Source organism: Erpetoichthys calabaricus, chromosome 15 (assembly GCF_900747795.2).
Source record: "Erpetoichthys calabaricus chromosome 15, fErpCal1.3, whole genome shotgun sequence".
Lineage (NCBI taxonomy): Eukaryota > Metazoa > Chordata > Cladistia > Polypteriformes > Polypteridae > Erpetoichthys > Erpetoichthys calabaricus.
The window spans coordinates 77,662,427-77,685,854 of record NC_041408.2 but is presented as its reverse complement, the minus strand read 5'-3'; the positions used below and the strand labels follow the sequence as shown (position 1 = coordinate 77,685,854).

The 23,428-nt window shown below is 42.2% G+C and overlaps 1 protein-coding gene across 7 annotated transcripts in view; it reads left to right on the top strand.

Moving 5' to 3' along the window:
* LOC114666113 (spectrin beta chain, non-erythrocytic 1) overlaps positions 1-23,428 on the top strand; it is a 521,913-nt gene that overhangs the window by 43,643 nt on the left and 454,842 nt on the right. For all 7 annotated transcript variants that reach the window (XR_007933536.1, XM_051919168.1, XM_051919167.1 and 4 more), the window contains exon 3: positions 5,984-6,142. Coding sequence is in view for 6 of the 7 variants with exons in the window: in XM_051919168.1 (XP_051775128.1) it covers positions 5,984-6,142 (159 nt within the window). In the remaining variant the exon portion in view is untranslated. The remainder of the gene's footprint in view (positions 1-5,983; positions 6,143-23,428) is intronic.

The window sequence follows — 23,428 nt, the reverse complement described above, 5'->3', positions numbered from 1 at the left end:
ATGTGCACTTGGCACCAGGACACCCTAGGCCTCAGTTCGATGATCGACTTTGTGGTCGTGTCGTCGGACTTGCGGCCACATGTCTTGGACACTCGGGTGAAGAGAGGGGCGGAGCTGTCAACTGATCACCACCTGGTGGTGAGTTGGCTTCGATGGTGGGGGAGGATGCCGGTCAGGCGTGGTAGGCCCAAACGTGTTGTGAGGGTCTGCTGGGAACGTCTGGCAGAGCCCCCTGTCAGAAGTAGCTTCAACTCCCACCTCCGGCAGAACTTCGACCACATCCCGAGGGAGGTGGGGGACATTGAGTCCGAATGGGCCATGTTCCGTGCCTCTATTGTTGAGGCAGCTGACCGGAGCTGTGGCCGTAAGGTGGTCGGTGCCTGTCGTGGTGGCAATCCCCGAACCCGTTCATGGACACCAGCAGTGAAGGATGCTGTCAAGCTGAAGAAGGAGTCCTACCGGTCCCTTTTGTCCTGTGGGACCCTGGAGGCAGCTGATAGGTACCGGCAGGCCAAGCGGAATGCGGCTTTGGTGGTTGCTGAGGCAAAAACTCGGGCGTGGGAGGAGTTTGGGGAGGCCATGGAGAACGACTTTCGGACGGCTTCGAGGAGATTCTGGTCCACCATCCGGCGTCTCAGGAAGAGAGAGGCAGTTCAGTGTCAACACTGTATATGGTGAGGATGGTGCGCTGCTGACCTCGACTCGGGACGTTGTGGGTCGGTGGGGGGAGTACTTCGAAGACCTCCTCAATCCCATTAACATGCCTTCCAATGAGGAAGCAGAGCCTGGGGACTCAGAGGTGGGCTCCCCCATCTCTGGGACTGAGGTCACCGAGGTGGTCAAAAAACTCCTTGGTGGCAGGGCCCCGGGGGTGGATGAGATACGCCCGGAGTTCCTCAAGGCTCTGGATGTTGTAGGACTGTCTTGGTTGACACGCCTCTGCAACATCGCATGGACATCAGGGACAGTGCCTCTGGATTGGCAGACCGGGGTGGTGGTCCCCCTCTTTAAGAAGGGGGATCGGAGGGTGTGTTCCAACTACAGAGGGATCACACTCCTCAGCCTCCCTGGAAAAGTCTATTCAGGGGTCCTGGAGAGGAGGGTCCGTCGGATAGTCGAGCCTCAGATTCAGGAGGAACAGTGTGGTTTTCGTCCTGGTCGCGGAACAGTGGACCAGCTCTGTACCCTTAGCAGGGTCCTGGAGGGTGCATGGGAGTTTGCCCAACCAGTCTACATGTGTTTTGTGGACTTGGAAAAGGCATTCGACCGTGTCCCTCGGGGAATCCTGTGGGGGGTACTCCGAGAGTATGGGGTACCGGACCCCCTGATAAGGGCTGTTCGGTCCCTGTACGATCGGTGCCAGAGCTTGGTCCGCATTGCCGGCAGTAAGTCGAACCCGTTTCCAGTGAGAGTTGGACTCCGCCAGGGCTGCCCTTTGTCACCGATTCTGTTCATTACTTTTATGGACAGAATTTCTAGGCGCAGCCAGGGCGTTGAGGGGGTCCGGTTTGGTGGGCTCAGGATTGGGTCACTGCTTTTTGCAGATGATGTTGTCCTGTTTGCTTCATCAGGCCGTGATCTTCAGCTCTCTCTGGATCGGTTCGCAGCTGAGTGTGAAGCGGCTGGGATGAGAATCAGCACCTCCAAATCCGAGACCATAGTCCTCAGCCGGAAAAGGGTGGAGTGCCCTCTCTGGTTTGGTAGCGAGATACTGCCCCAAGTGGAGGAGTTCAAGTATCTCGGGGTCTTGTTCACGAGTGAGGGAAGAATAGAGAGTGAGATCGACAGGCGGATCGGTGCGGCATCCGCAGTAATGCAGGTGCTGCATCGGTCTGTCGTGGTGAAAAAGGAGCTGAGCCGCAAGGCGAAGCTCTCAATTTACCAGTCGATCTATGTTCCTACCCTCACCTATGGTCATGAGCTATGGGTAGTGACCGAAAGAACGAGATCGCGAATACAAGCGGCTGAAATGAGTTTCCTCCGCAGGGTGTCTGGGCTTTCCCTTAAAGATAGGGTGAGAAACTCAGTCATCCGTGAGGGGCTCAGAGTAGAGCCGCTGCTCCTCCGCATCGAGAGGAGTCAGATGAGGTGGCTCGGGCATCTGATCAGGATGCCTCCTGGACGCCTCCCTGGTGAGGTGTTCCGGGCATGTCTAACCGGGAGGAGGCCCAGCGGAAGACCCAGGACACGCTGGAGGGACTATGTCTCTTGACTGGCCTGGGAACACCTCAGGATTCTCCCGGAAGAGCTAGAAGAAGTGGCCGGGGAGAGGGAAGTCTGGGCATCTCTGCTCAAGCTGCTGACCCCGCGACCCGACCTCGGATAAGCGGGAGACAATGGATGGATGGATGGATGGCACTCACTGTTAATATGGAGCCTTTTCTGTGGTTAAACGGTTAATAGTGCCTCATTGTAATGAGATCCACCTATGCTGCATAGTGTGAATGTGTTGAGAAGACGTATGTTTAATACGGACGGTTCGTTCAGAAATGGGGCTTTGTGTGTCATTGCTTATTTATGTTAGTGTGGTCGTGGGTCTGAATCGTCTTTTTTGTGTACGTTTCGTGTGCTATGTCCCTAGTCTGTCCCGTTTCGTGTCCAATGGGCTTTGTGTGGCGCTCGCGTCTTCTTTTTTTTTGTGTGCTAGGGGCTTGTTGCCTGAATTTTTATTTCTGTTAGTGGAGGGGTGTTTGTGTGTCGTGGGTCTGAATCGTCTTTTTTGTGTGCGAACTGTTTCGTGTGCTATGTGGCGCTTGCGTGTGACTCCTTTCTTTTTGGTGTTCTAGGGGCGCGTCGCCTCATTTCTTATTTCAGTTACTGGAGGGGGGCTTTGTGTGTCATGGGTCTCAATCCTCTTCTTTGTGTGTGTCCCGTTTTGTGTGCAATGGGCTTCGTGTGGCGCTGTGTGCGCCGGCGTCTGACTCCTTTTTCTGTGTGCTATGGGCGCGGCACCTCATTTCTTATTTTATGTTGCATTCCATCCGGTTTCCGTTGCTTGGAGGGGGGGGATTTGTGGGGCGCCTGCGCAGTACGTCTTTTGCGTCCACGGCCCATGTCCGGATGTCCCTGCGTCCATCCAGTTTACCATTCTCGTTTAGTAATATGGATATTTTTTTTTTTTACCAATCTGGTTATTTTTGTGTCTCACCTCGTATTTGCAGCTGTGTAGAGGGCAACATCAATCTGCATCTCAGGAACTAAAGTGCATGTCCTACTCTGGCAGGATCAGGAAATGAAACACTTTTAGTCTTGGGCAGAGAAGACTAGGTCTTCAAAATTCCCAAATGTATCAATAAAGCTGATTCAGCAGAATTCTTTTAATGAGTTTGTGAATTGCAAACTCGACCACAATGATGGAAATTATGGAGAAGTACTTTTAAGACTAAGACTAAGGCAGGAAAAGCAAACTGGTATGGAAATTTAGATTCTGGAACAAACTTCCAATTTGTTTAGTTAAAGCAGAAAACTTTTATAAAGTATTTGGATGAGATATTGGGAGAATTTAACAAATATCTAACCAAATGTGCACTATTGACAGAAAGGCCTCTTGCCATTGTCAAACTTTTTATGTTCATATGTTTAATAGCTAAACTTTTTGTTTTGAGTTTTCTTACTTCAGGAACACTATAGCCAGGATGCCAGCTTTGAATTCCTCTATCAGTTTCCTAACCCTTTTTTTTCCTTCGATAATGCATTTCCCTTATGAGCCATTCAAATCTTTTAGTCAATAGTTTGGAGATTTCTCTGAGATCTTTACTACTTAATATGCAGTGTGTTGAAACATATAATAAGCCCTCCAGTAAAAGACATAAATCCTGAAGATGGATGAGTGAGAACAGCATAATTTAGACTGTTCATGTTTCACCTTCAGATGTTTTCTGGAACTCCCCCACCCTGAAACCTTTGGGTAATAGAATACAACTGGCGGATTTTAATTTAATTATTAATTGTGACAACATGAAATGATATGAGGTGCCAGTCAGGGATAGCATCATCGATGTCTTTCAGCCAGTCTTTATGAAGCAAAGAAAAAAGCACACTAGTGGTTACAAGTTCAAATTTGTTACAAATCCTGCTAATTTACAAGGTTCTGTGGGCTGGAGTTTTGTCAGCAATGACTTCATTAAAAGATGCCTGCCATAAAGGTCTGTGGCTCAAACTCTAGTGGTTTCTGCTCCCTCTTTAATTTCCCCTCATGACCCCCAGTTCACTAAATAATGTTTATTATGTTATGTTTGTAACGTTTTTTTTGAATTATTAAAAACTCAGGCCCTAAATCATTCAGAGTTTATGCACCATTTTTAAATGCATAATCCTTAACACAGACCAAATGCTTCATCTACAATAATCTGTTCTTACTGCACAAGTGGCAATATGTTCCTACTTCTAGGCACTAATTTGTGCCTTATGTATGGTTTGTTTCATTAAACAACAAACCACTAAGTTAAGTCAATTATAAAAAGGGTTAAAATATTGCTGATATATTTGTAAGAAAGTCTTTAATACTTGAGAACTGCAATTTCACGCTCTGATTAAGTAACATAGTTGCTTCATGTTCATTTTTATTTAATGAACAGTTTGTTGATCAGTGCACAACTGTGCATTCTGGGTTTACTTACCAAGATGTCTGAAATGTATCTTTCTATTATATAAAAAATTCATGGGACAAGATGAGACTTTTTCAGAGACACGCTTTCACATCCTGTCAGATGAGACTTCGTGCCAAGAGATGTAACCACACCCAGGGCCGGAAAAAAAAGACAAAGAGTAGAATGTCATAAAGAGGTTCAAAAACGTTGCACATGCACGGCAGGTTAGAGATAATGAAAGCACTCAAATTCGAAAGTCTCAAAAAAAATGATAGTAAAGATCACATTTGCGCAAACAAACAGAAATTATTACTCGGTGAAATAACGGAACAGCGAAAAAAACTAATATATTGTTCGGATTTAAACTTTTAAGTCGGAGACTTGTAGATCGTCTAATTTGTGTTGCCATCAGGGAAAAGTAGTGTTTCTTCCCAATGAAGAGGTGCATCCGCAAGAATTAAATTTAAATTTGTTGATTGGTGAAAGTGTAATCCACATATACGACAGGGAGAGACGTGAAGTGGCTGGCGCATAGCACAGGTCGGGGGGTTGGCGAGCGAAGCGAGCGGGGGGGGGGGGGCAGTACATTTGTAATAATTAATTTTGTTTCAATATGTCTGAATGTTTGAATTTTTATATTGCTAAAATTTAAAACATTACTAAAACATTGTGATTATTTATTGTTTGAAATAACTTTTAATGAAACCTACCTTATTTTTCTCTTTTACTATTTTATATACTGCAGTGGGCTGGCGGCCTGCCCAGGATTTGTTCCTAACTTGCGCCCTCTGTTGGCTGGGATTGGCTCCAGCAGAACCCCTTGACCCTGTGTTAGGATATAGTGGGTTGGATAATGGATGGATGGATGGATGGATGGATGGATGGATGGACTATTTTATATATAGTGCCATCAATAAACATAAGATATCCATTCATCCATTGTTTAATCCCGCTTAATCCGACTATATGGTGATGGAGAGCCGAGGTTTAACTCAGCAGCATTATACATAAGGCCAGAATCAATCTGTTATTTGGACATGGCGCCTGTATATGACCACCACACACTTATGCACCCACTTATACTTGGCTAGTGTGGAGTCACCAGTAAACCTTACATATATGCTTTGCCAGCCATGGTGGTTTTAACCGATACTAATGACACTCATGTGCTTCTTTATTTCAGACCGTTATGATGTTTCTTTACTCAGATATTAGAATCACCTCTTACGCATGTGCCATCTGATGTGCATGCCAGTTTTCATACAATTTGGACCATAGACTCTAGAGGAAATTGCTTTTTTTGTCATAGAATATGTAATGTACAAGTTCTTGTTCTTATTCTTCTTAAATACTTCTATGGATTATCAATTAAGCTTTAATTTATTTTCTTACAGATTCCTCTATCAAGCCCATCACTGTCCAACAAGGAGGCATCAAAGATAGATAACAGTGCAACTGAAGATGAAATCAACAACTCTCCGACAATCGCCAGACAACAAAACGACTGCAGTTTAACACAACGCACAGCACAGTTTAACAAAGAGCTGTTGCAGGTAAGCTTTAGTTATTTATACATTTCATTTGGGCAACCTTTTTGTGGCGGTACAACATATCATCTTATTGTGTCCTATATTACCTCGCTATTGAAGCTTATGAGCAAATAATTTCATTCTGGAATTATTATTATTAGATATGCATACTAGTAATATAGCAGTGTGTTTGGTTCAGTCACCTTTTGATTAGGTGATGTTAAGTCTGTTTATAATTTTAAAAGAAACAAAATTGAATCAGTAAAAATCATTGGAAAAAAATGAAAACAACAAGTATATGTCATCAATTAGCCTTAAAGGCCTTACTGAGCCTAAGCAGCTGATTTGCTGGACAAGGACAACCCAGGCTAAATGGCAGATGGATCCTTTTCAGTATACACTAGGAAACACACAAACCTCCGGTCCAGTGCTGTTTTTCTGTCTCTTGTGTCACTGTGCGGAACTCCATACTTTGCTATTACAGAGCTGTTAGTTAGGCTAAGGTCTTGCTTTGATATGTGCTGCAGTGCCATGGCATTTCATCTTTTCTTATTTGGCATCAGTGAAACGTCTCAACTGTCTGACTTGACGCTGACCTGAGGTCACAGCTCGTTTTTTTTTTCCATGGCATAAGGTGTTGCATGTGACTTTCTTTAGTGATCAGAGCGTTACCCTTTGAAATGTGGTTCACAGAGTTGTTTGTGGCTGTGGCGCTGTGCCTTTCCTAGTAGGGAGTTGCTTGTCATGTCATCGACAGCAGATATCTCAGCCAAGCACGTGCATCTGCTCATTTCCTGTCCGCCATGGCTTGTGAACACATCTCTGCTGTGCTTTTCCAGTCAGTTTTGGTGGTGTTCTTTGTCTGTCCACCATTGTGTATGCTTGAACTGTGGCTTACTGTCTGAAACACTCAATGCTCAATTACATCGATGAGGTAGCCAACACTTCTAATTTTTTGCTACCACTGCAAGTGTCATGCCATAATCTCTCGATTAAGACCAAGATAAAAGTTCAAGTCCAACTTGTTTGTGAGTTTTTGCAGGACAAAAAACAAACCTTAGCATTACAGGGGTTCCTCGGGTTACGTCTCGACATATGACGTTTCAAGTTTACAATGCTCACTCCCGTAAAAACTTAAAAAAATTGAGACATGAGTGTTTCGGCTTATGCTGTTAGCGTCATACTTACAGGCTAGGTGGGTGAACTAGTTTGGTTGCACGCAGCAGAAGAATACGAAGTAACGCGGCATATGAGTGAGGGATTTGGCAAACTAGTTTGGTTGCGTGCGGCACAAGTGTTCCGTTTGTGTTGCTTTGTTTGGCAACTTTTTGGCCCTTATCATGGTTCCTAAACGAGTCTTCAGATGGTAGTGCTTCGAAGAACAGGAAAGTCATCATGATGGAAGTGAAATTAGACATTGTAAAGAGATCAGAAGGAATAAGGGTAAGGAATTTTTTACACTCATTTTATGTCATTTTTTTCTGTTACTATAGTACAGTGTACAGTACAATGTATTTATGTCCTTTTCTGTGGCTTAGTTGTGTTTTTATGTTCTAGGTTATGATTTTGCAAATGTGTTAGGATAGGTAAGTGACTTAGGCTAGGGTGTGTTTCAACTTACACCAAAATTCGGGTTACATCACTTGTTTAGGAACAGAACTGTGTCGTAACCTGAGGACCCCAGGGTGGTTCAGATCTAATTATGCAACTGTTCGACTGACAACCGTCTCCCCGCCATTTTGGAATGCAGGGCAGGTGCTGCCATCTATCGGCAAGAAAAATAATTTTAAGTGAAATCTCTATGTGCAGGGCAGGTGCTGTGAATTCTCTATGTAATAAACTTAATAAGTTATAGCGTAATGAAGATTGCATAATTAGATCTGGACCACCCTATATATATATGTGACGTGTGAGTCCCTGTTGTGCACCCCAAAACATGAGGCTGAGTCTCAGTACTTTAGGAAAATCAACTTTATTGTACTTGAAACAGGAACAGCATGGTTATTTATGGTAGAGGGATCTGCCGCTCTCCTATACACAGACACAGCAATCAGGCAGGGTCGTGGCCAGGTTAGTCGCCAAGTAGTCCTATTCCCTGCATTTACAATGTTCCTTGCATCACCCATGCACTTATAGTGCGACCGCGATCAACATGGATCTGTTTTAGCTGTGAGCTGTTCCAGCACTGGGTGCCCGTAGTTGCCCCTGAAACCGACAAACTATCTTCCACAGACCCGGCAATCGTACTTCAGGATGCTCTTCAGTGTATCATCCCATTGGGGGGAGTCCCAAAAGATATATAATTGTAAATCCACAGAATTATGTTAGACCCTGCTGCATAAGTACATAGGTATATAAGAGCTCTGGTAAACTACTCCACTAGCCACATTATCACCTCTTGCTCTGCACATTCCCAAAATCTAGTGGACATTGACCTTTAAGCAGCAGCTTTTAAGTGCTAATGGAAAACTTTCCCAAAACAGACAGCCACAGTTTTTGAAAGAACTTTTAATTTCCCTTCAAAACCACCCCCTATATTTCATGTGTACCAAAGTGAAACAGCTGGTGGTCGTTTTTAATCCAATTAATTTCCTTGCTAAAAGTAATAATTTATCTAGTTGTTGGCAGTGTAATGAGGCTAAGAATGAACAGCTCAGTGTCCTTTTGGATTTTATGACGAAAAATGCCACTCAGCTCCTTAAAGACAGAACTTCAAATATAGTCCAAAAAAGAAAAAAAGTACACCCATGTATATCTGTGACATTTAACATATGACAATGGAATGGTATCATTCTGTCTGCATAAAGTGAAAGTTGTTATAATTCCATCCATCCATTTTCCAACCTGCTGAATCCAAACACAGGGTCACGGGGATCTGCTTTAGCCAATCCCAGCCAACACAGGGCTCAAGGCAGGAACCAATCCCGGGCAGGGCGTCAACTCACCGCAGGACACATACACACACACTAGGGACAATTTAGGATCGCCAATGCACTTAACCTGCATGTCTTTGGACTGTGGGTGGAAACCCACACAGACACGGGGAGAACATACAAACTCCACGCAGGGAGGACCCAGGCAGCGAACTCAGGTCTCCCAACTGCGAGGCAGCAGCACTACCACTGCGCCACCATGCCACCCTTGTTATAATTTATCTGTGTTATTTTTTAACCTAAACATATTCTGTAGGTGTGCATGTGGCAGCAATAATTTGGAAACAGATATGCATTTAACATTTTGTAATTCCTGAACACTTGCTGGTGTAGTAGTTGCAGATCCAGTACACTAGGGTTAAATCTGACACACATCTGCTGTAAGCAGATTCAATGTCATACGCTATAGAAAAGGAGCTACATTAAAAAAAAAAAAAAGTAGTTTATATTCAGCCAATAAGAACAAAAGTTGTAATTATTGTCAATGATCAACTTTTTTCTTTATATTTAAAAATGCTGCAGCAAGGTTAAGATTCTCTGGATCTTTCAAGTTTACTGACACACGGTGAACACCTAGACAGATAGCTAGATAGCATCAGGATTTATATAATCATGTACTGTTATGCTCATACAGTCTTGAAGACTATGGTCCCATTGCCACAATGCTGATCTTGTCTAAGATTGTTTGCACACCTTTTTTGTGATGTCACGGTGGCCCGTGTAATACAGGGGTAAGACATAATTAGTTTAGCATCTGCAATATGTTTTAGAATAAAGGCAAGGCTTGTTGATGAGAGAAGGCCAGCTTCTTGAGCAATTAATATTCATAGATTTTCTGCCGATTCTGTAATTGGTTTTGGTTGAGCCCAATCTGAATGAAGTTTAGCCCAATCATTGATCATTCAGATTAAAAACTGAAATGTAAATGAATCTGCTGTTCATTTTAACCCCAGAGATTCACTCATCACAGTTTTGTCCACTTTTCCTTGAAGACAACACCACCCTAAAGTTATTTTTTTTTATGTTACTTACCCCATTTAGTTTGTAGTGGTGGTGTAGAAAGATTTTTAATCCCACGTTTTCAAGCAGAACTGGAGATAAAAAGTAAATGAGTTACATTTACTCCGTTACATTTACTTGAGTAACTTTTTTAAAAAATTGTACTTCTAAGAGTAGTTTTACTGCACCATACTTTTTACTTTTACTTGAGTACATTTGTGAAGAAGAAACGCTACTCTTACTCCGCTACATTGGGCAACACTCGAATCGTTACTTTTTTCCCATTATATACGCTATGTTTTTGCCAGAGAGAAGCCACCCGTGGATCTACTGCATGACTGTTTCACCAATCAACAATAATCACAAGACTCCATTTCACCAATCAGACGTAGCAATAATAATCACATGGCTCTGTTTCACAAATCAGACGTAGCCATGCGGTCACATGACCACACACAAACTGTGGCGGCATAGCGGCACAAACTCCTCATAGACAGAGGACAGGGAAAGAAAGAATACATGAAAAATGAGAGCCAGCCCCTGCTGAAGCTTAACTAGCACTTCACTGAGTGAAGAACAAGCAGGTTTTAACCCAACATGCACAGACACAGACAGTCGATGTAAAGTGAGACTTCTTGTACGTGCACAAGCTGCCTCGTTCTAATACTATTTTCTATCAGTTGTGCTATTTGGAGGGCAAGTGAATATGCAGTATGATACTGTCAGAGTACGGGTTATCTTGTCACTGTAAGTAATTGGCACTGTTCAGATATACATGTTACCTACTGTAGGTATTCGCTTCAAAAGCTTTGTTGTGAAAACCTGAGATTTGGAACTTTGTGTTATTTGTGCATCTTTATTTTGTAAAGATGTTATTTATTTTTACTCATTTTTTATTTTATTATTTGGAAATAGCAGAACTTACAAATTATTTTATATTTTTGTCTGTCTTATTACAACATTTCTAAAAAATAAATCATTTATTATGATCAAACAGTTACTCAGTACTTGAGTACTCTTTTCGCCAAATACTTTTTTACTCTTACTTGGGTAATTTTTTGGATGACTACTTTTTACTTCTACTTGAGTAATATTATTTTGAAGTAATGCTACTCTTACTTGAGTACAATTTTTGGCTGCTCTACCCACCTCTGAAAGAATCTAATGGTGACCAATGTTGTACAGTGGCAAACAATTTGAAAAACGTCAATGGAAAAAAGTAACAAATTCTTACCTTACTTGTGTTGTATAATCCATGTGTTCAATATCCAGTCATACACATGCATTGTTTAAGATGCATCCAGAAAAATCAATGTACATCAGTAACATAATACTATGTTTTTGAGCTGAAGAGAAGACTCTTGACCAATGAATGTGGGGAGAGGCAAATCTTCAAAAATGCACGTGTTTTGCACATTTTGAGCATACAACTGGTCAACGACCATATGGATGATGTGGCATGATTAACGTGAGAATGTGATAAGTGGTCTGTGGTGTAGAGTGGATTTATAATAAATAATGACATGCCAGCAGTGTGCACACTCCAAATGGGTGCGGGTGTGTGAAAGTGCACTCTGCTCTGGGTCCCTGGATGATGGCGCACCCACAGGTGCAATTATGACCGTTAGTCAGGTGTCTGATTCACGCCTCGGACCCTATACCCAATTAGGCAGGGTAAGATAAGAACAGCCTGCACAGCAGAAGGTGGGAATGAATGAATGAGAGATGGAGATGGAGACGGAGCAAGAGCAGAGGATGGAGATTGAAAGAAGGGATGACAATGGCAGGAGGAGTGTGTGAGCAGTGTGCAAGAGGATAGAGGCAGACATCCAGGGAAGGAGCCTCAAGGAGAGTGTAGGATGGACGCTCGGAGAGGGCTGAAGAGGGTCTGCTGTAGTTGAGCATCTTCAGTAGCTGGAGTGACCTGATCCTTGCATTGGGGGACGGACTGACAGAGCGAGGCAAGGCTTGGATTGGTAGCCCTGTTTGATGCCTACAGCCAGGAGGGACCCGAGCCTGTATTTAGAGGCGTGGCTGAGTCTGTTGGCGGGACGCTTCCTCAGTCTGATGGATATGCGTCTGTTTTAAGAAGGAGATACCAGGGCTCGTGGATTTTTAAAAAGCTTTTACCTGCAAAGAGTTATTTTTACCTGCCGTTAGTTTTAATTTAGTTTTATCTGAACATGTTCATGATGGATATTTTAACCTCCTGGTATTTGCTCCAGTTATATGGATTATCTATTTATTTAAGAAGATTTTTAAACTGCACTGTTTGAACACTGGATGTTTTTAGGGTTGTTTTTATTAAAAGAACATCACTTTTTTTTCACCTACCCCTTGCCATATGTATATATGTATGTGTTCTCACATGTATGTGTTCTCATTTGGTCAGCTCTTCTTAGTCTATGACTGTCGATGGTGCCGGGTTGGAAAGGCTCCCAAAAGCAACTGGGGAGCGTGGATTTCACCCGCACAATCACAGAGATTTTATTTTTCCCATAGACCTTTTTTACATTGTTTGCTGTTGAACAACACTAGTCACCATTGGATTCTATTATATCATAATTATGTATGAAAATATGAGATTATTTTTTTTCTCGGCCTTCACTACATACGGTAAGTTACAGATACAACAAAAAACATTTTTGCATGGATTATTACTTTTAAAAGGGTTATAGTACTACAAAACTACATCAATCAGACCACACTTCCCTAACCCCAATACAAGTCTCCAGTTCTTCTTGGAGAATCCCCTGGCACTCCCTGGCTAACTTTATTATCTTCTATCAAGATATTTTGTGTCAGCCCTGGGGTCCTTTCCTAAGAGATATGCCTGATACACATTGCAAGAGAGGTACCCAGAGTGGCATTACAGCTGCATGCCCAAGCTATTTTAATTTGCTCCTCTTGACCTTTAGAAGCAGTGGTTCTACTCCAAGTACTTTCGGCATTGTTAAACACAGTAGACCGATTGCGGTTCAAACAAAGATCCCTCTTTGATTCACCATATGGACTTACCGCCTGCAGTATGAAGAATGGAGACAAGTGCACATCATGTAATGGGCATGGATGGGAAAGATCCAGTATTTGACAGACATACCTTGGTTAATTTTGTCGGCCTGCTTGTCCCCATATGAGGCCAGGGCCTGTTCAAGCAGAGAATGTATTATTTGCTGTAGAAATTAATCAGATTTGTGAATCTGCATTTTCCATTTTAGCATCACAAAGAGTCAGAGTATATACCTGTAGCTTTCCACAGAAAGTAGGAATCACCACTGGAGAGGGTGCCCGTCAATTTCAAGTCACACTCCATTCCATCTGAACTACTGTGGTGCTGAGGTGTCACCCGTGGCATGGCTGCACTCTGACTGAGTTGGTTTGTCATGTGGTGGCTGCAGCAATGCGATGTATTGTTACTCAAACCAATCCAATAGTCATTGAGGTGTAGGAAGACTATCAAAATACCCAGAGAAAGCCCATGCATGCATAAGGTAAATCTGTAAACTCCACACAGGTGGTGACTGAAAATGTATCATAGTAAATGATTCTGGAGCTCTGAGGAAGCAATAGCACTAACTTGTGCCAAAGAAAGTCATTTGACACCGACTTCTACAGGCAATATTGGGTATTGCTTTAGATCTAGAGTCAAAAATCAGGATGATTTCCCTAGACAGCTTAACCACAGTGGTTTTTGATTTGCCATATGACATCATACCATTGACTTTTTTTAATTATTGTCACTTTCCATTATGTTTAGTTACAGAAAAAAAAATAAATGCATGCAGAATTCTCTAAAATATAATTTACAGCTTTTGGCAATAACATCTTCCAGGCAGAAAATAAATCACTTCATGTACATAACTTTAATTAATGTTTTGCTTTTTCATATTACTAGTTAACTGCACAACTGAACCAAAATGAACAATGTCTCCCACAACAACCTTGAAATACAAAATTATAACTTTAACTGCTGCAGAGCTTTTGTCTGTTCTTGAGTAGTTTAGATTTCAAGTAAAAATCATGTGTTAACTGAAATATCAGAGCTGTTTAGTATGTGTGCTTGGGGTATCCCACTGTTTAATGGAATGTTTAAATTATAGGAAAGCTGTAAAGTAAAAGTGCAATGGGTTTAGTATGGAGTGATGGATGTCTTGTCTGCGCTTTTTAAATAGTAAAATTTCCTCTGTACAGAGGAAGGATACAATGTAAAAGAACACTGACACTTCAGACAGAAAGGTAAAGAAATTAAATATAGATTCTATATAAAAATACAACATCTTTGTCCCTTGACCCCTGGGCAGTTTTGTGTTGCCGACTTTAGCATGCAGAGAAGCAAAAAGGGGGAGGGAAGAAAAAGAACAGTCCCGAGAGGAGCAATTATTCAGGGATGAGATCATTGTTTGGCTCCCTTTCTTCACGGTTTTGGCCAACTGAGACCAGCCTGACTTGCACAAGGCTTGCGTTATCTCATCTCTGACTACAAAGTAAGAGGACATTCTTTGTTGGGTTCGGCCCAGGGACAATGCTTCCAGCTGCTGACCTGGGGAGTTAGGGCAATAAGTGGGAGTGCATTTGTGAAGATAATAATATATGAAAAACTGGTATTTTTATTTCAGATTTTAAATAGATAACTGACATTGCAAGTCCAAAATTGTACAGTCATATTAATTTAGGTAATATTAAAGAAAGCAAATTAAACTTGACACCTGTGTTGGCTGGGATTGGCTCCAACAGACCCCCGTGACCCTGTGTTAGGATATAGCGGGTTGGTGAATGACTGACTGACTGACTTTGTATGTAAAGAGTCTCAAGTTTATGCTATAGTGGCATAAAGTGTTTCATATTTCTTTATACTACTATTGTGTATTTCTAAACAGGATCTTCTAACTCTGAGGATATGATGGCAAAGTGGTTTGTACCACTGTAGCATGCATAGCACCAGGAGACGCAGTCAGAATTCCAGCTAATTCACCATCTATGTGGTGTTTGCAAGTTGTCCTAGTTTGTTGAAAAGATGTACATGTCATGTTTAATGGCTGCTGTACATAAACGTGACGTTAATGAGTTAGGACTGATGGACTGGTAGCTAGTGTCAATCGGTGAAATTCACTGCAGCATTTTTCGCAGTGAGTACATTGTGTTTGCCAGTGACTGTGTTTGAAAAATATCTCTCTATTACTGTATATAACAAAATCCTGGGATGAGATGAGACTTTTTTCAAGAGAATTTTTCAAGTCCCGCGAGGCGAGACTTTGGCCATGAGATTTTTTTCAAGTCACGCCCTCCTCTCAACCATATTCAACCACGCACAATACGAATAACTGTAACGCAACATGAAACATAATTTACTTTCAAATTATTACGTATTTACAATTTTTTAATATGATTAATTACTCGCTGTAATGTAAATTCCCATGAAAATAACAATCTGTGTAAATTGTACATTCGCAGCCCCATACGCGAGCAGCAGAACCGCAAAGAGGCTAGTGCATCTCGCAGGCCCGGAGTTTGGCGTGTGAAGCAAAGCCCCCTAGTTTTCCTAAAAATCCACAGTCTGGCTGGCTTAAGTAAATGGTGCCCCATGATGCTTTGCAAGACCAGTGTGACATCACAGAGCTGTAGAAGCCATGTGCAGAACTTTTACGCATGCATATTGTAAGCATACTCCTCCTCATATTTTACATAACTGCCTGATCTGCTTCACGTATATGTAATGTCACTACCCAATATGTACTACAGCTGGATTTGCATCTCGCAAATAAAAGCTTGCAGCATTTTCATTTGAGGAGGCATATTAGCTAACCATATTGAGAATAATATGAATATTGTTGGCAAATATTTAACACCGTTCCCAGTGTATTCACTTACCCGCCACCATGCTGCATGGCCAGTTTCATATTCCAGCCGAATGCATAAGTAATTAGCCATGTGGTGCAGTCAAAAGCTTTAAAGGAGACCCGAGTGAGAAAATACATTAGACCCTGTGAAATAAAAATAATAATGAAAAACCTATTACTGTTTATGAGGCATTTAGATCTTGTTGATTGAAAACATTTTTGCAGCATCTGTAAGATAGATGGGAAACGAAAAAGATGTTTCAGCTTGTCATTTAAGGCATGGTGGCACAGTGATTAGCACTGCTGCCTCACAGTTTGCATCATTTTGGCCATGATAATTGACAGACGCTTCCTAGCCCTCAGAGATGCTGTATACAGTTGGAATAAGTTCTTTTGTAATTGCGGCATGTTACATAACCCGAAACTGTATAGATATAATATAAAAAGGCGATGCCCCACCCATAGGAGAAATAACTTAGCTTTCTTTAATGACGGTTTACGTGGCATAACAGATGAGGAAGCCATGACAAGACCTATTGCGTAGTGGGGGCCCAATGTGTAGAGTCTGCCATTTTCGCAGTGGAAGGATTTTCAGGATCGGATATCGGTATCTCCCATCCATCCGTCGGCTTCAAAGGTGTGCCAGGCAATGTTCCAAGGCTTTATACTCTTTCTTCATGTGCAGGCCCCCACTTAGGTAAATCATGCCATTCCAAACAAGGAAAAGAAGATCCAATGTCATGCTGACTCTGACACACAGAAATAGTACAATGCCCATTTCGCAGTTTGTCCTAAACTTGTCTTGTCTTAAAAAGCTTGCCTAGCAGTTCTTATATAATGTGAACTCCTATGTGCTAAATCTGGCTTTGTGTTAGCTGTACATGTGATTAGAAAGGAAAAGTAGATTTAAAATATTTGCACAGAGCACAGTGACATATTAAACTTATATTCTTATTATATGCTTAAAAGACCATTGTACCGTTATAATCCATTCAAACTAGTTCAGTTCCTTCTACACTTTTGACCGTAATGCATTTTGCCAACTTCATTAAAGTTTCAGATCATTTCTGCGATTTGAAATAAACTCCGTGGGATTTGCTCATCATTACTGGTGGCTAATGCTTCTGGGATGTGGGATGGGATATGGCTGTCTGTGACATTGAATATGGATGGTTAGAAAATGGATTCAAAGATAGAGCACACAACTGCATATGGAAATAACTGGAGTAATTTACTATAGAGTGCCCTAGCTTTGCTTTTAATGTATTACTTAAGTAACTGAATAATGTATTTGGCCTTTCAGCCATTTCCTACTTTACAAATTGATTTGTTGCTTGTATCCTGGCATGACAGACTTAAGGTAGCAATGGGAGCACTACTACCGCCCAACTCTAGAAGACCAGGGTCAAAAAGAGTTTACAAATGCATTCTAAGTTTTTGGAAGAGTTTTCTGTGGATACTCTATTTTCTAGCCATTGTGGGGAACAGCCCACACCCAGACAGGTAGAACAGATGTTATCACCACACACACGTTTATTGTACATTATTTACAATGTCCAAGTGCAAAATCCCAGTGCCTCAGCACCAATCACCCCTTAAGTCCTTGGCCACACTCACAATGCCTTTACAGTCTCTGGTCCACCTCCACTCCTCTCCACCAAGCTTCGTCCTCTTCCACCCGACTCTTGCCCCTGACTGGAGGGAGGCGGCCCCTTTTATACACCCCGGAAGGACTCCAGGCGCATCCTGAGGGCTTCTGTAGCCACACCCCTGTGTGGCAGAAGCTCTGTCGGTGTATCCGGAAGTCCTCCGGGTGTCCCCAGTACTCTTCCCCCCAGCACTTCCGGGTGTGACGGAAGTACTGAGGTTCAGGGCTCCCAAGGCATCGGGGCGCCCCCTGGCGGTGACCACGGGCCCCTACAGGGTTGAGCTTCCAAGCTCTGTACCCGTGGTCCCCAAAGCAACCAGGGAGGATGCTCCCTCGCGTCCTGGAGGAGGCACAAGCCCTCCTCCGCTACACCGGGCATCCCGGCCGGGCATGAACCCCTGCCGGGTACCACACCATGTTCAAAACTCTTACAGTTTAGGTTGACTGACATCTACAAAACTGACTGGGTCTGACTGACTAAGTCTTGCTATGGACAAGCAAACCATTTTGCTTGGTTCTTGAACTGTGCATAAACGTGATACAATAGGCTCCGGTGTCTGCTCCTTCAGGACAGGAGTAAGGAAGTTCAGTAAATAAATGGATGATAAATTAATGGCAAAATACAGTATTTCTCACCTAAGAGTTTTACAGACTTGCACAAAATAATCTTCTATATAAACGTCTATGCGTGGAAGTGTGTGTGTGTCTGTCTAGCCGGGAAGTGAGAGGTGGAGTCAGGGTAAGGGCTCCACCTCTGAAGAAACAGAAAACTCGCTTAGCCACTAATACACAAGCGAGGCGAGCACGTCAGCAAAATGAAACCACCGAAGTAAGATAAAGTCGCTTAGCCGCTAACATCATTAAAACGGTATCCCTTTTACTTTTCCTCTCGCCGCTAATAACACAAGCGGGGCCAGCATGTCAGCAAAACGAAACCTCGGAAGTAAGACAAAGTCGCTTAGCCGCTAACATCAGTAAAACGGTATCCCTTTTACTTTTCCTCTCGCTGCTAATGCACAAGCAAGGCGAGCACGTCGGCAACTAGACATGCCCAGAGTAGTTCCTTTCAATTACCTGACATCTCTACATTTCCGATTTGTTTCTGACGATTTCAATAGTTTCTAGGACCCCCGGACTTTTACAGAACGGGCTTACACAGCTATTATTATATATTTGCCAATGAAAAACAAGCAAGCAAAAAAAAAATCACTCAACATGGTATTGCATCCAACTCCAAGTGTAACTTTTTTGCTCTTGTTAAAACTTGGAATATTATCAAAGTAAAAGTTAAGAGTGCAATGCATGACCTTTTGTATTATAACAGTTTCCAGAAGTTCACTTCCAACAAACTTACACAGATGCATAGATTTATTTCAGGCATTTTTACTTGACACTCAATGAGTCTGGAAACAGGTGCTCTATTTCCAAACCAAAATGAATGATCACTGTGTATTTTTTCATTATGACTTTATGGGAAGTGATGTTCAAGTGAAGAAATTCAGGCCTGGTGCAAGAATATATGCTTCAGACATCTCCAGGACATATTTTCAAAGTTCCTATCATGTGCACTTTAGTACTTGAAAGCTACTGTCTCAAAATATATATCATGTAGAGGATAGTTTCTATAAAAAAAATCCCAAGGTACCTAGAATATAATAAAATGCTAAGATCTGTATGTGCAGAAAGGTAAAGAAATTAAATATAGATTATACTAGGGGGCTTTGCCCCCTGCTTGCTTTGCTCGCCAACCCCCTCGGCCTGCACTATGCAACAGCCACTTCGTGTCTCTGCCACTCGTGTATGTGGATTTCACATCCATAAAACAACAAAACTTTTAATTTTCGTGGATACGCCTTTTCATTGGGAAGAAACACTACTTTTCTCTGATGGAAACATGAATTAGACAATCTACAAGTCTCCAACTTAAAGTTTAAAGCCAAACAATCTATATATATATATATATAATTCACTAAGCCGCCAGCAAGCAAGACACCCATGGAGCCACGCCCACCAACTCTAAGACCATTGGATACGACGACGACAACTTGCAGAGCCACGCCCACCAACTCGGACGCAGCAACTCACAAAACACGGCGTCATTCGCGTTCGTCTCTGCTACAGTCCACATGCACCTCTGAGCCACGTTGACTTTTCATTATTCTTTTCGGTTACGATGCACGACCGCGTCCACCATTGCAGACTGTTTTACATGCCATGGTCTTAGATTTGGTGGGCAGGTCTCTGTGAGTTGCTCTTGCGAGTGGGCACATGACCAGGCGGTGTGTATGCTTCAAGAACGAGGGTGGACGCGGCAGGACCATCTAAGACGAGGCATGTTTGTCGTGGATGTGTATGCAGTGTGTAAAACAGTTTGTTTGTCGCGGATGTGAATCTCTGTATGCAGCGTGTAAAACAGTTTGCGAGGGGTATCCCATGGTCTTAGAGTTGGTGAGCGGGTCTCTGTGAGTTGCTCTTGCGAGCGGGCACATGACCAGGCAGTGTGTATGCTTCGAGAACGAGGGTGGATGCGGCAGGACCATCTAAGAAGAAGCATGTTTGTCGCGGATGTGAATCGCTGTATGCAGCGTGTAAAACAGGGGTATCCCATGGTCTTAGAGTTGGTGGGTGGGTCTCTGTGAGTAGCTCTTGCGACCGGGCACATGACCTGGCAGTGTGTATGCTTCGATGTAAATCGCTGTATGCAGCGTGTAAAACAGTTTGCGAGGGGCATCCCATGGTCTTATAGTTGGTGTCAGCGGGTCTCTGTGAGTTGCTCTAGCGAGCGGACACATGACCAGGCAGTGTGTATGCTTCGAGAGCGAGGGTGGACGCGACAGGACCATCTAAGAAGAATCATGTTTGTCACGGATGTGAATCGCTGAATGAGCGTGCGACGGCGGTCCTCCAATTGTCAGTCACGGACAATTGTATGTTGCCCTCTCCAGAGTTCCATCTTTTCATTCACCTACAGTCGTATCCTCAAACCCACCCCATTTGGACAACTGTGTCTTTTAGGAAGTGTTCACCCATCAATACATAATTATGCGGCGTATGCTACGCTGCGGGTTGGCTAGTAGTATATATTTGATCTCTTTTCGCTTTTACTTTTTCGTCAATATCGCATTGAATTTTGATTCTGTGTTTGGAATTACACCGTGATAACGCAACGTATAACTGCCCGTAAGTGAATATCATTTCTTTCCCTCCACACGAACTGTGTCTGACAATAGCATTTACACAAATGAGAAATGATTGAACCGTGTGTGGGGTTGTAAATGTTTTAGATGTGGGCAGGACTTTTCCAAATCTCTTTGCATAAAGTCTTGTCTCGCGGGGCTTTCACCAAATAACAAAGCTTTTAATTCTCGTAGATACACCTGATGGCAACACGAATTAGACGATCTACAAGTCTCTGACTTAAAGTTTAAATCCAAACAATATATTCAATCTTTTTTCGCTGGTCCCTTATTTGTAATAGTTTCCGTGTGTTTGCGCTAATGCGATCTTTACCATCATTTTTTGAGACTTTCAAATTTTCATACTTCCATTATCTCTAACCTGCTCTGCATATGTATTGCGGCAACGTTTTTGAATTCTTTACGACGTTCTACTTTGTCATCTACTCTTTGTTTTTTATTTCCTGCTCTGGGTGTGGTTAAATCTCCTGGCACAAAGTCTCATCTCGCTGGACATGAAAGTGTCTCTCTGAGAAAGTCGCATCTCGTCTCTCTTCCCAAGATTTTTTTATTATAATAGAGAGATATACAAACAGAACATCTGTGTCACTTGACCCATGTCCCTCTGGCAACGCAATACAAAGAGGAAGTATGAAGTGTGAGTGAATGAGACACATGAGGAGGAATAAAGATGTAGGAGGAATGCGGGGAGTTGCCTTTAAAGATGGAAAATATAAACACGGACAGGAGGTGAGCAAAAATAATAACAGAGTCTGAGATGCAGGCTTTACAGGAACACACTTGAGAGAGAGCACCGGTCAAAAGAGGTTCAGACACCCAAGGATGCAGTGTAATATAATATTTTTAAATTTATCTGTCTTTGACAGGTAATGTAAGAAGTTCAACAATAAAATACTGACAATTAATTATGATTTCCATGAGTTACTAATGTGTACTTTTGGGAACTGGCTGGGGCTCTGACCATAGTGCTACCATTTGCCTACTATTTTGCCCAAGCACCTCTGATCTACAGTATATCTGTCTAAGCAACACTAATTATGCTGCAGTCATAGGGATTGCTCTTTCTGATCTTTATCCAAGTCAGCAGTTTTCTTTCTTTTTACAAATTCTACCATGTATCTGAGGGGGCTGATTGTTGTTTGTTATAATAATTTATACATTTTTATGTAAAAGGCTAAATGAAATAAAGCACTGTCTGTCTCTCTCCATATACTGTATACTGCAAGGATCACGGTAAAAAAAAAGTTGGAAGTGTTGCTCTGGCATTGAGGACCATTATGCATTAATGTTTTATGTTTTAATGTGTTCCATTGATTGTTGTGATTTTAACTTTTTTCTGATTTATGATTTTTGCTTAGAAATTTTCACCTTTGTTAATGTTTTCCTGCCTTTGAACTTTTTATGGATTGCAGATTTCAATAAAGAACCATTACTAATGATGAGGAAATTCGTCAGTGCCATTAATATGGCACTTTTTTGGCATGCAAGTGAGTGAGTCTCCACAGTAGGTGGACAGGATTAACGTCCATTGTGGCAGGCTCATTTATGTAGTTTTGATGCTCAACTGGCATTAATCTTAGAGTTACCATTTACTATTTCACAACCTATACAAGCTCATTTCTGTCATCTCCAGACAGAGGAGCAGCTTCAGCGACAGACTGCTGTCACCGTCCTGCTCCACTGACAGACTGAGGAGATCATTCCTCCCCCAATCTATGCGACTCTTCAATTCCACCTGGGGGGGGTAAATGTTAACATTATTCAAAGTTATTGTCTGTTTCTACCTGCATTATTATTACTCTTTAATATTGTTTTTTATCAGTATGCTGCTGCTGGAGTATGTGAATTTCCCCTTGGGATTAATAAAGTATCTATCTATCTATCTATCTATCTATCTATCTATCTATCTATCTATCTATCTATCTATCTATCTATCTATCTATCTATCTATCTATCTAACATTCAGTACATGTGTCATTCGTTTGTTTAGTTAAAAGCTAAGAAAGCCCAATATCTCATTCACATACTTCTTAATGGTTGTCAAAATTTCTGCTTCAACTGTGATTCTTACAACACTGCGTAAAAGAAGTGCTTCCTGGCTTCAGTGCTAAATGCACTCCCTCTTAATTTCCACTGGTATCAAGTATGTGATTCACTTTCAAGTTGAAAGAATTCTATGTTATCTGCTTTATTAGTGCCTTTGAGAAATTTCAAGACCTGGATTAGATTCTCACTCAGTCTCCTCTGCTCAAGACTATTTCTTGGTGGTCTGTATAGTCTGATAAGTTCTTGTTTTTCTGAGGCTTTGAATAGCCTCATATGCCATGCCTATTTTAAAGTTAATTGGTGACTCCAAACTAGCCACAGTATGTGAAAATGTGTGTGTTGTAATAAAGAAATACGCTGGAATACTCAAAAGAGAGTTGGGGAATTACCCCATATATTGTTTGACTGACAATATGGAAAAAAAAAAACGGCCAAAATAATTAAAAAATGATGCATTCGACAAGACATGTTGGGCATGATCGTTTTTATAGTAGAAAATGGTGGCAGGATATGACAAAAAACGGAAACAATGTCATCTGAGATGGCTGGTATTGACGTCAACAGGGATGGCCGGTAGTGACGTCATGGTGATGGCGCCGGAAGTGACATCATCGGGGATGGTTGGACGTGAAGTTGTTATGGTGGAGCTG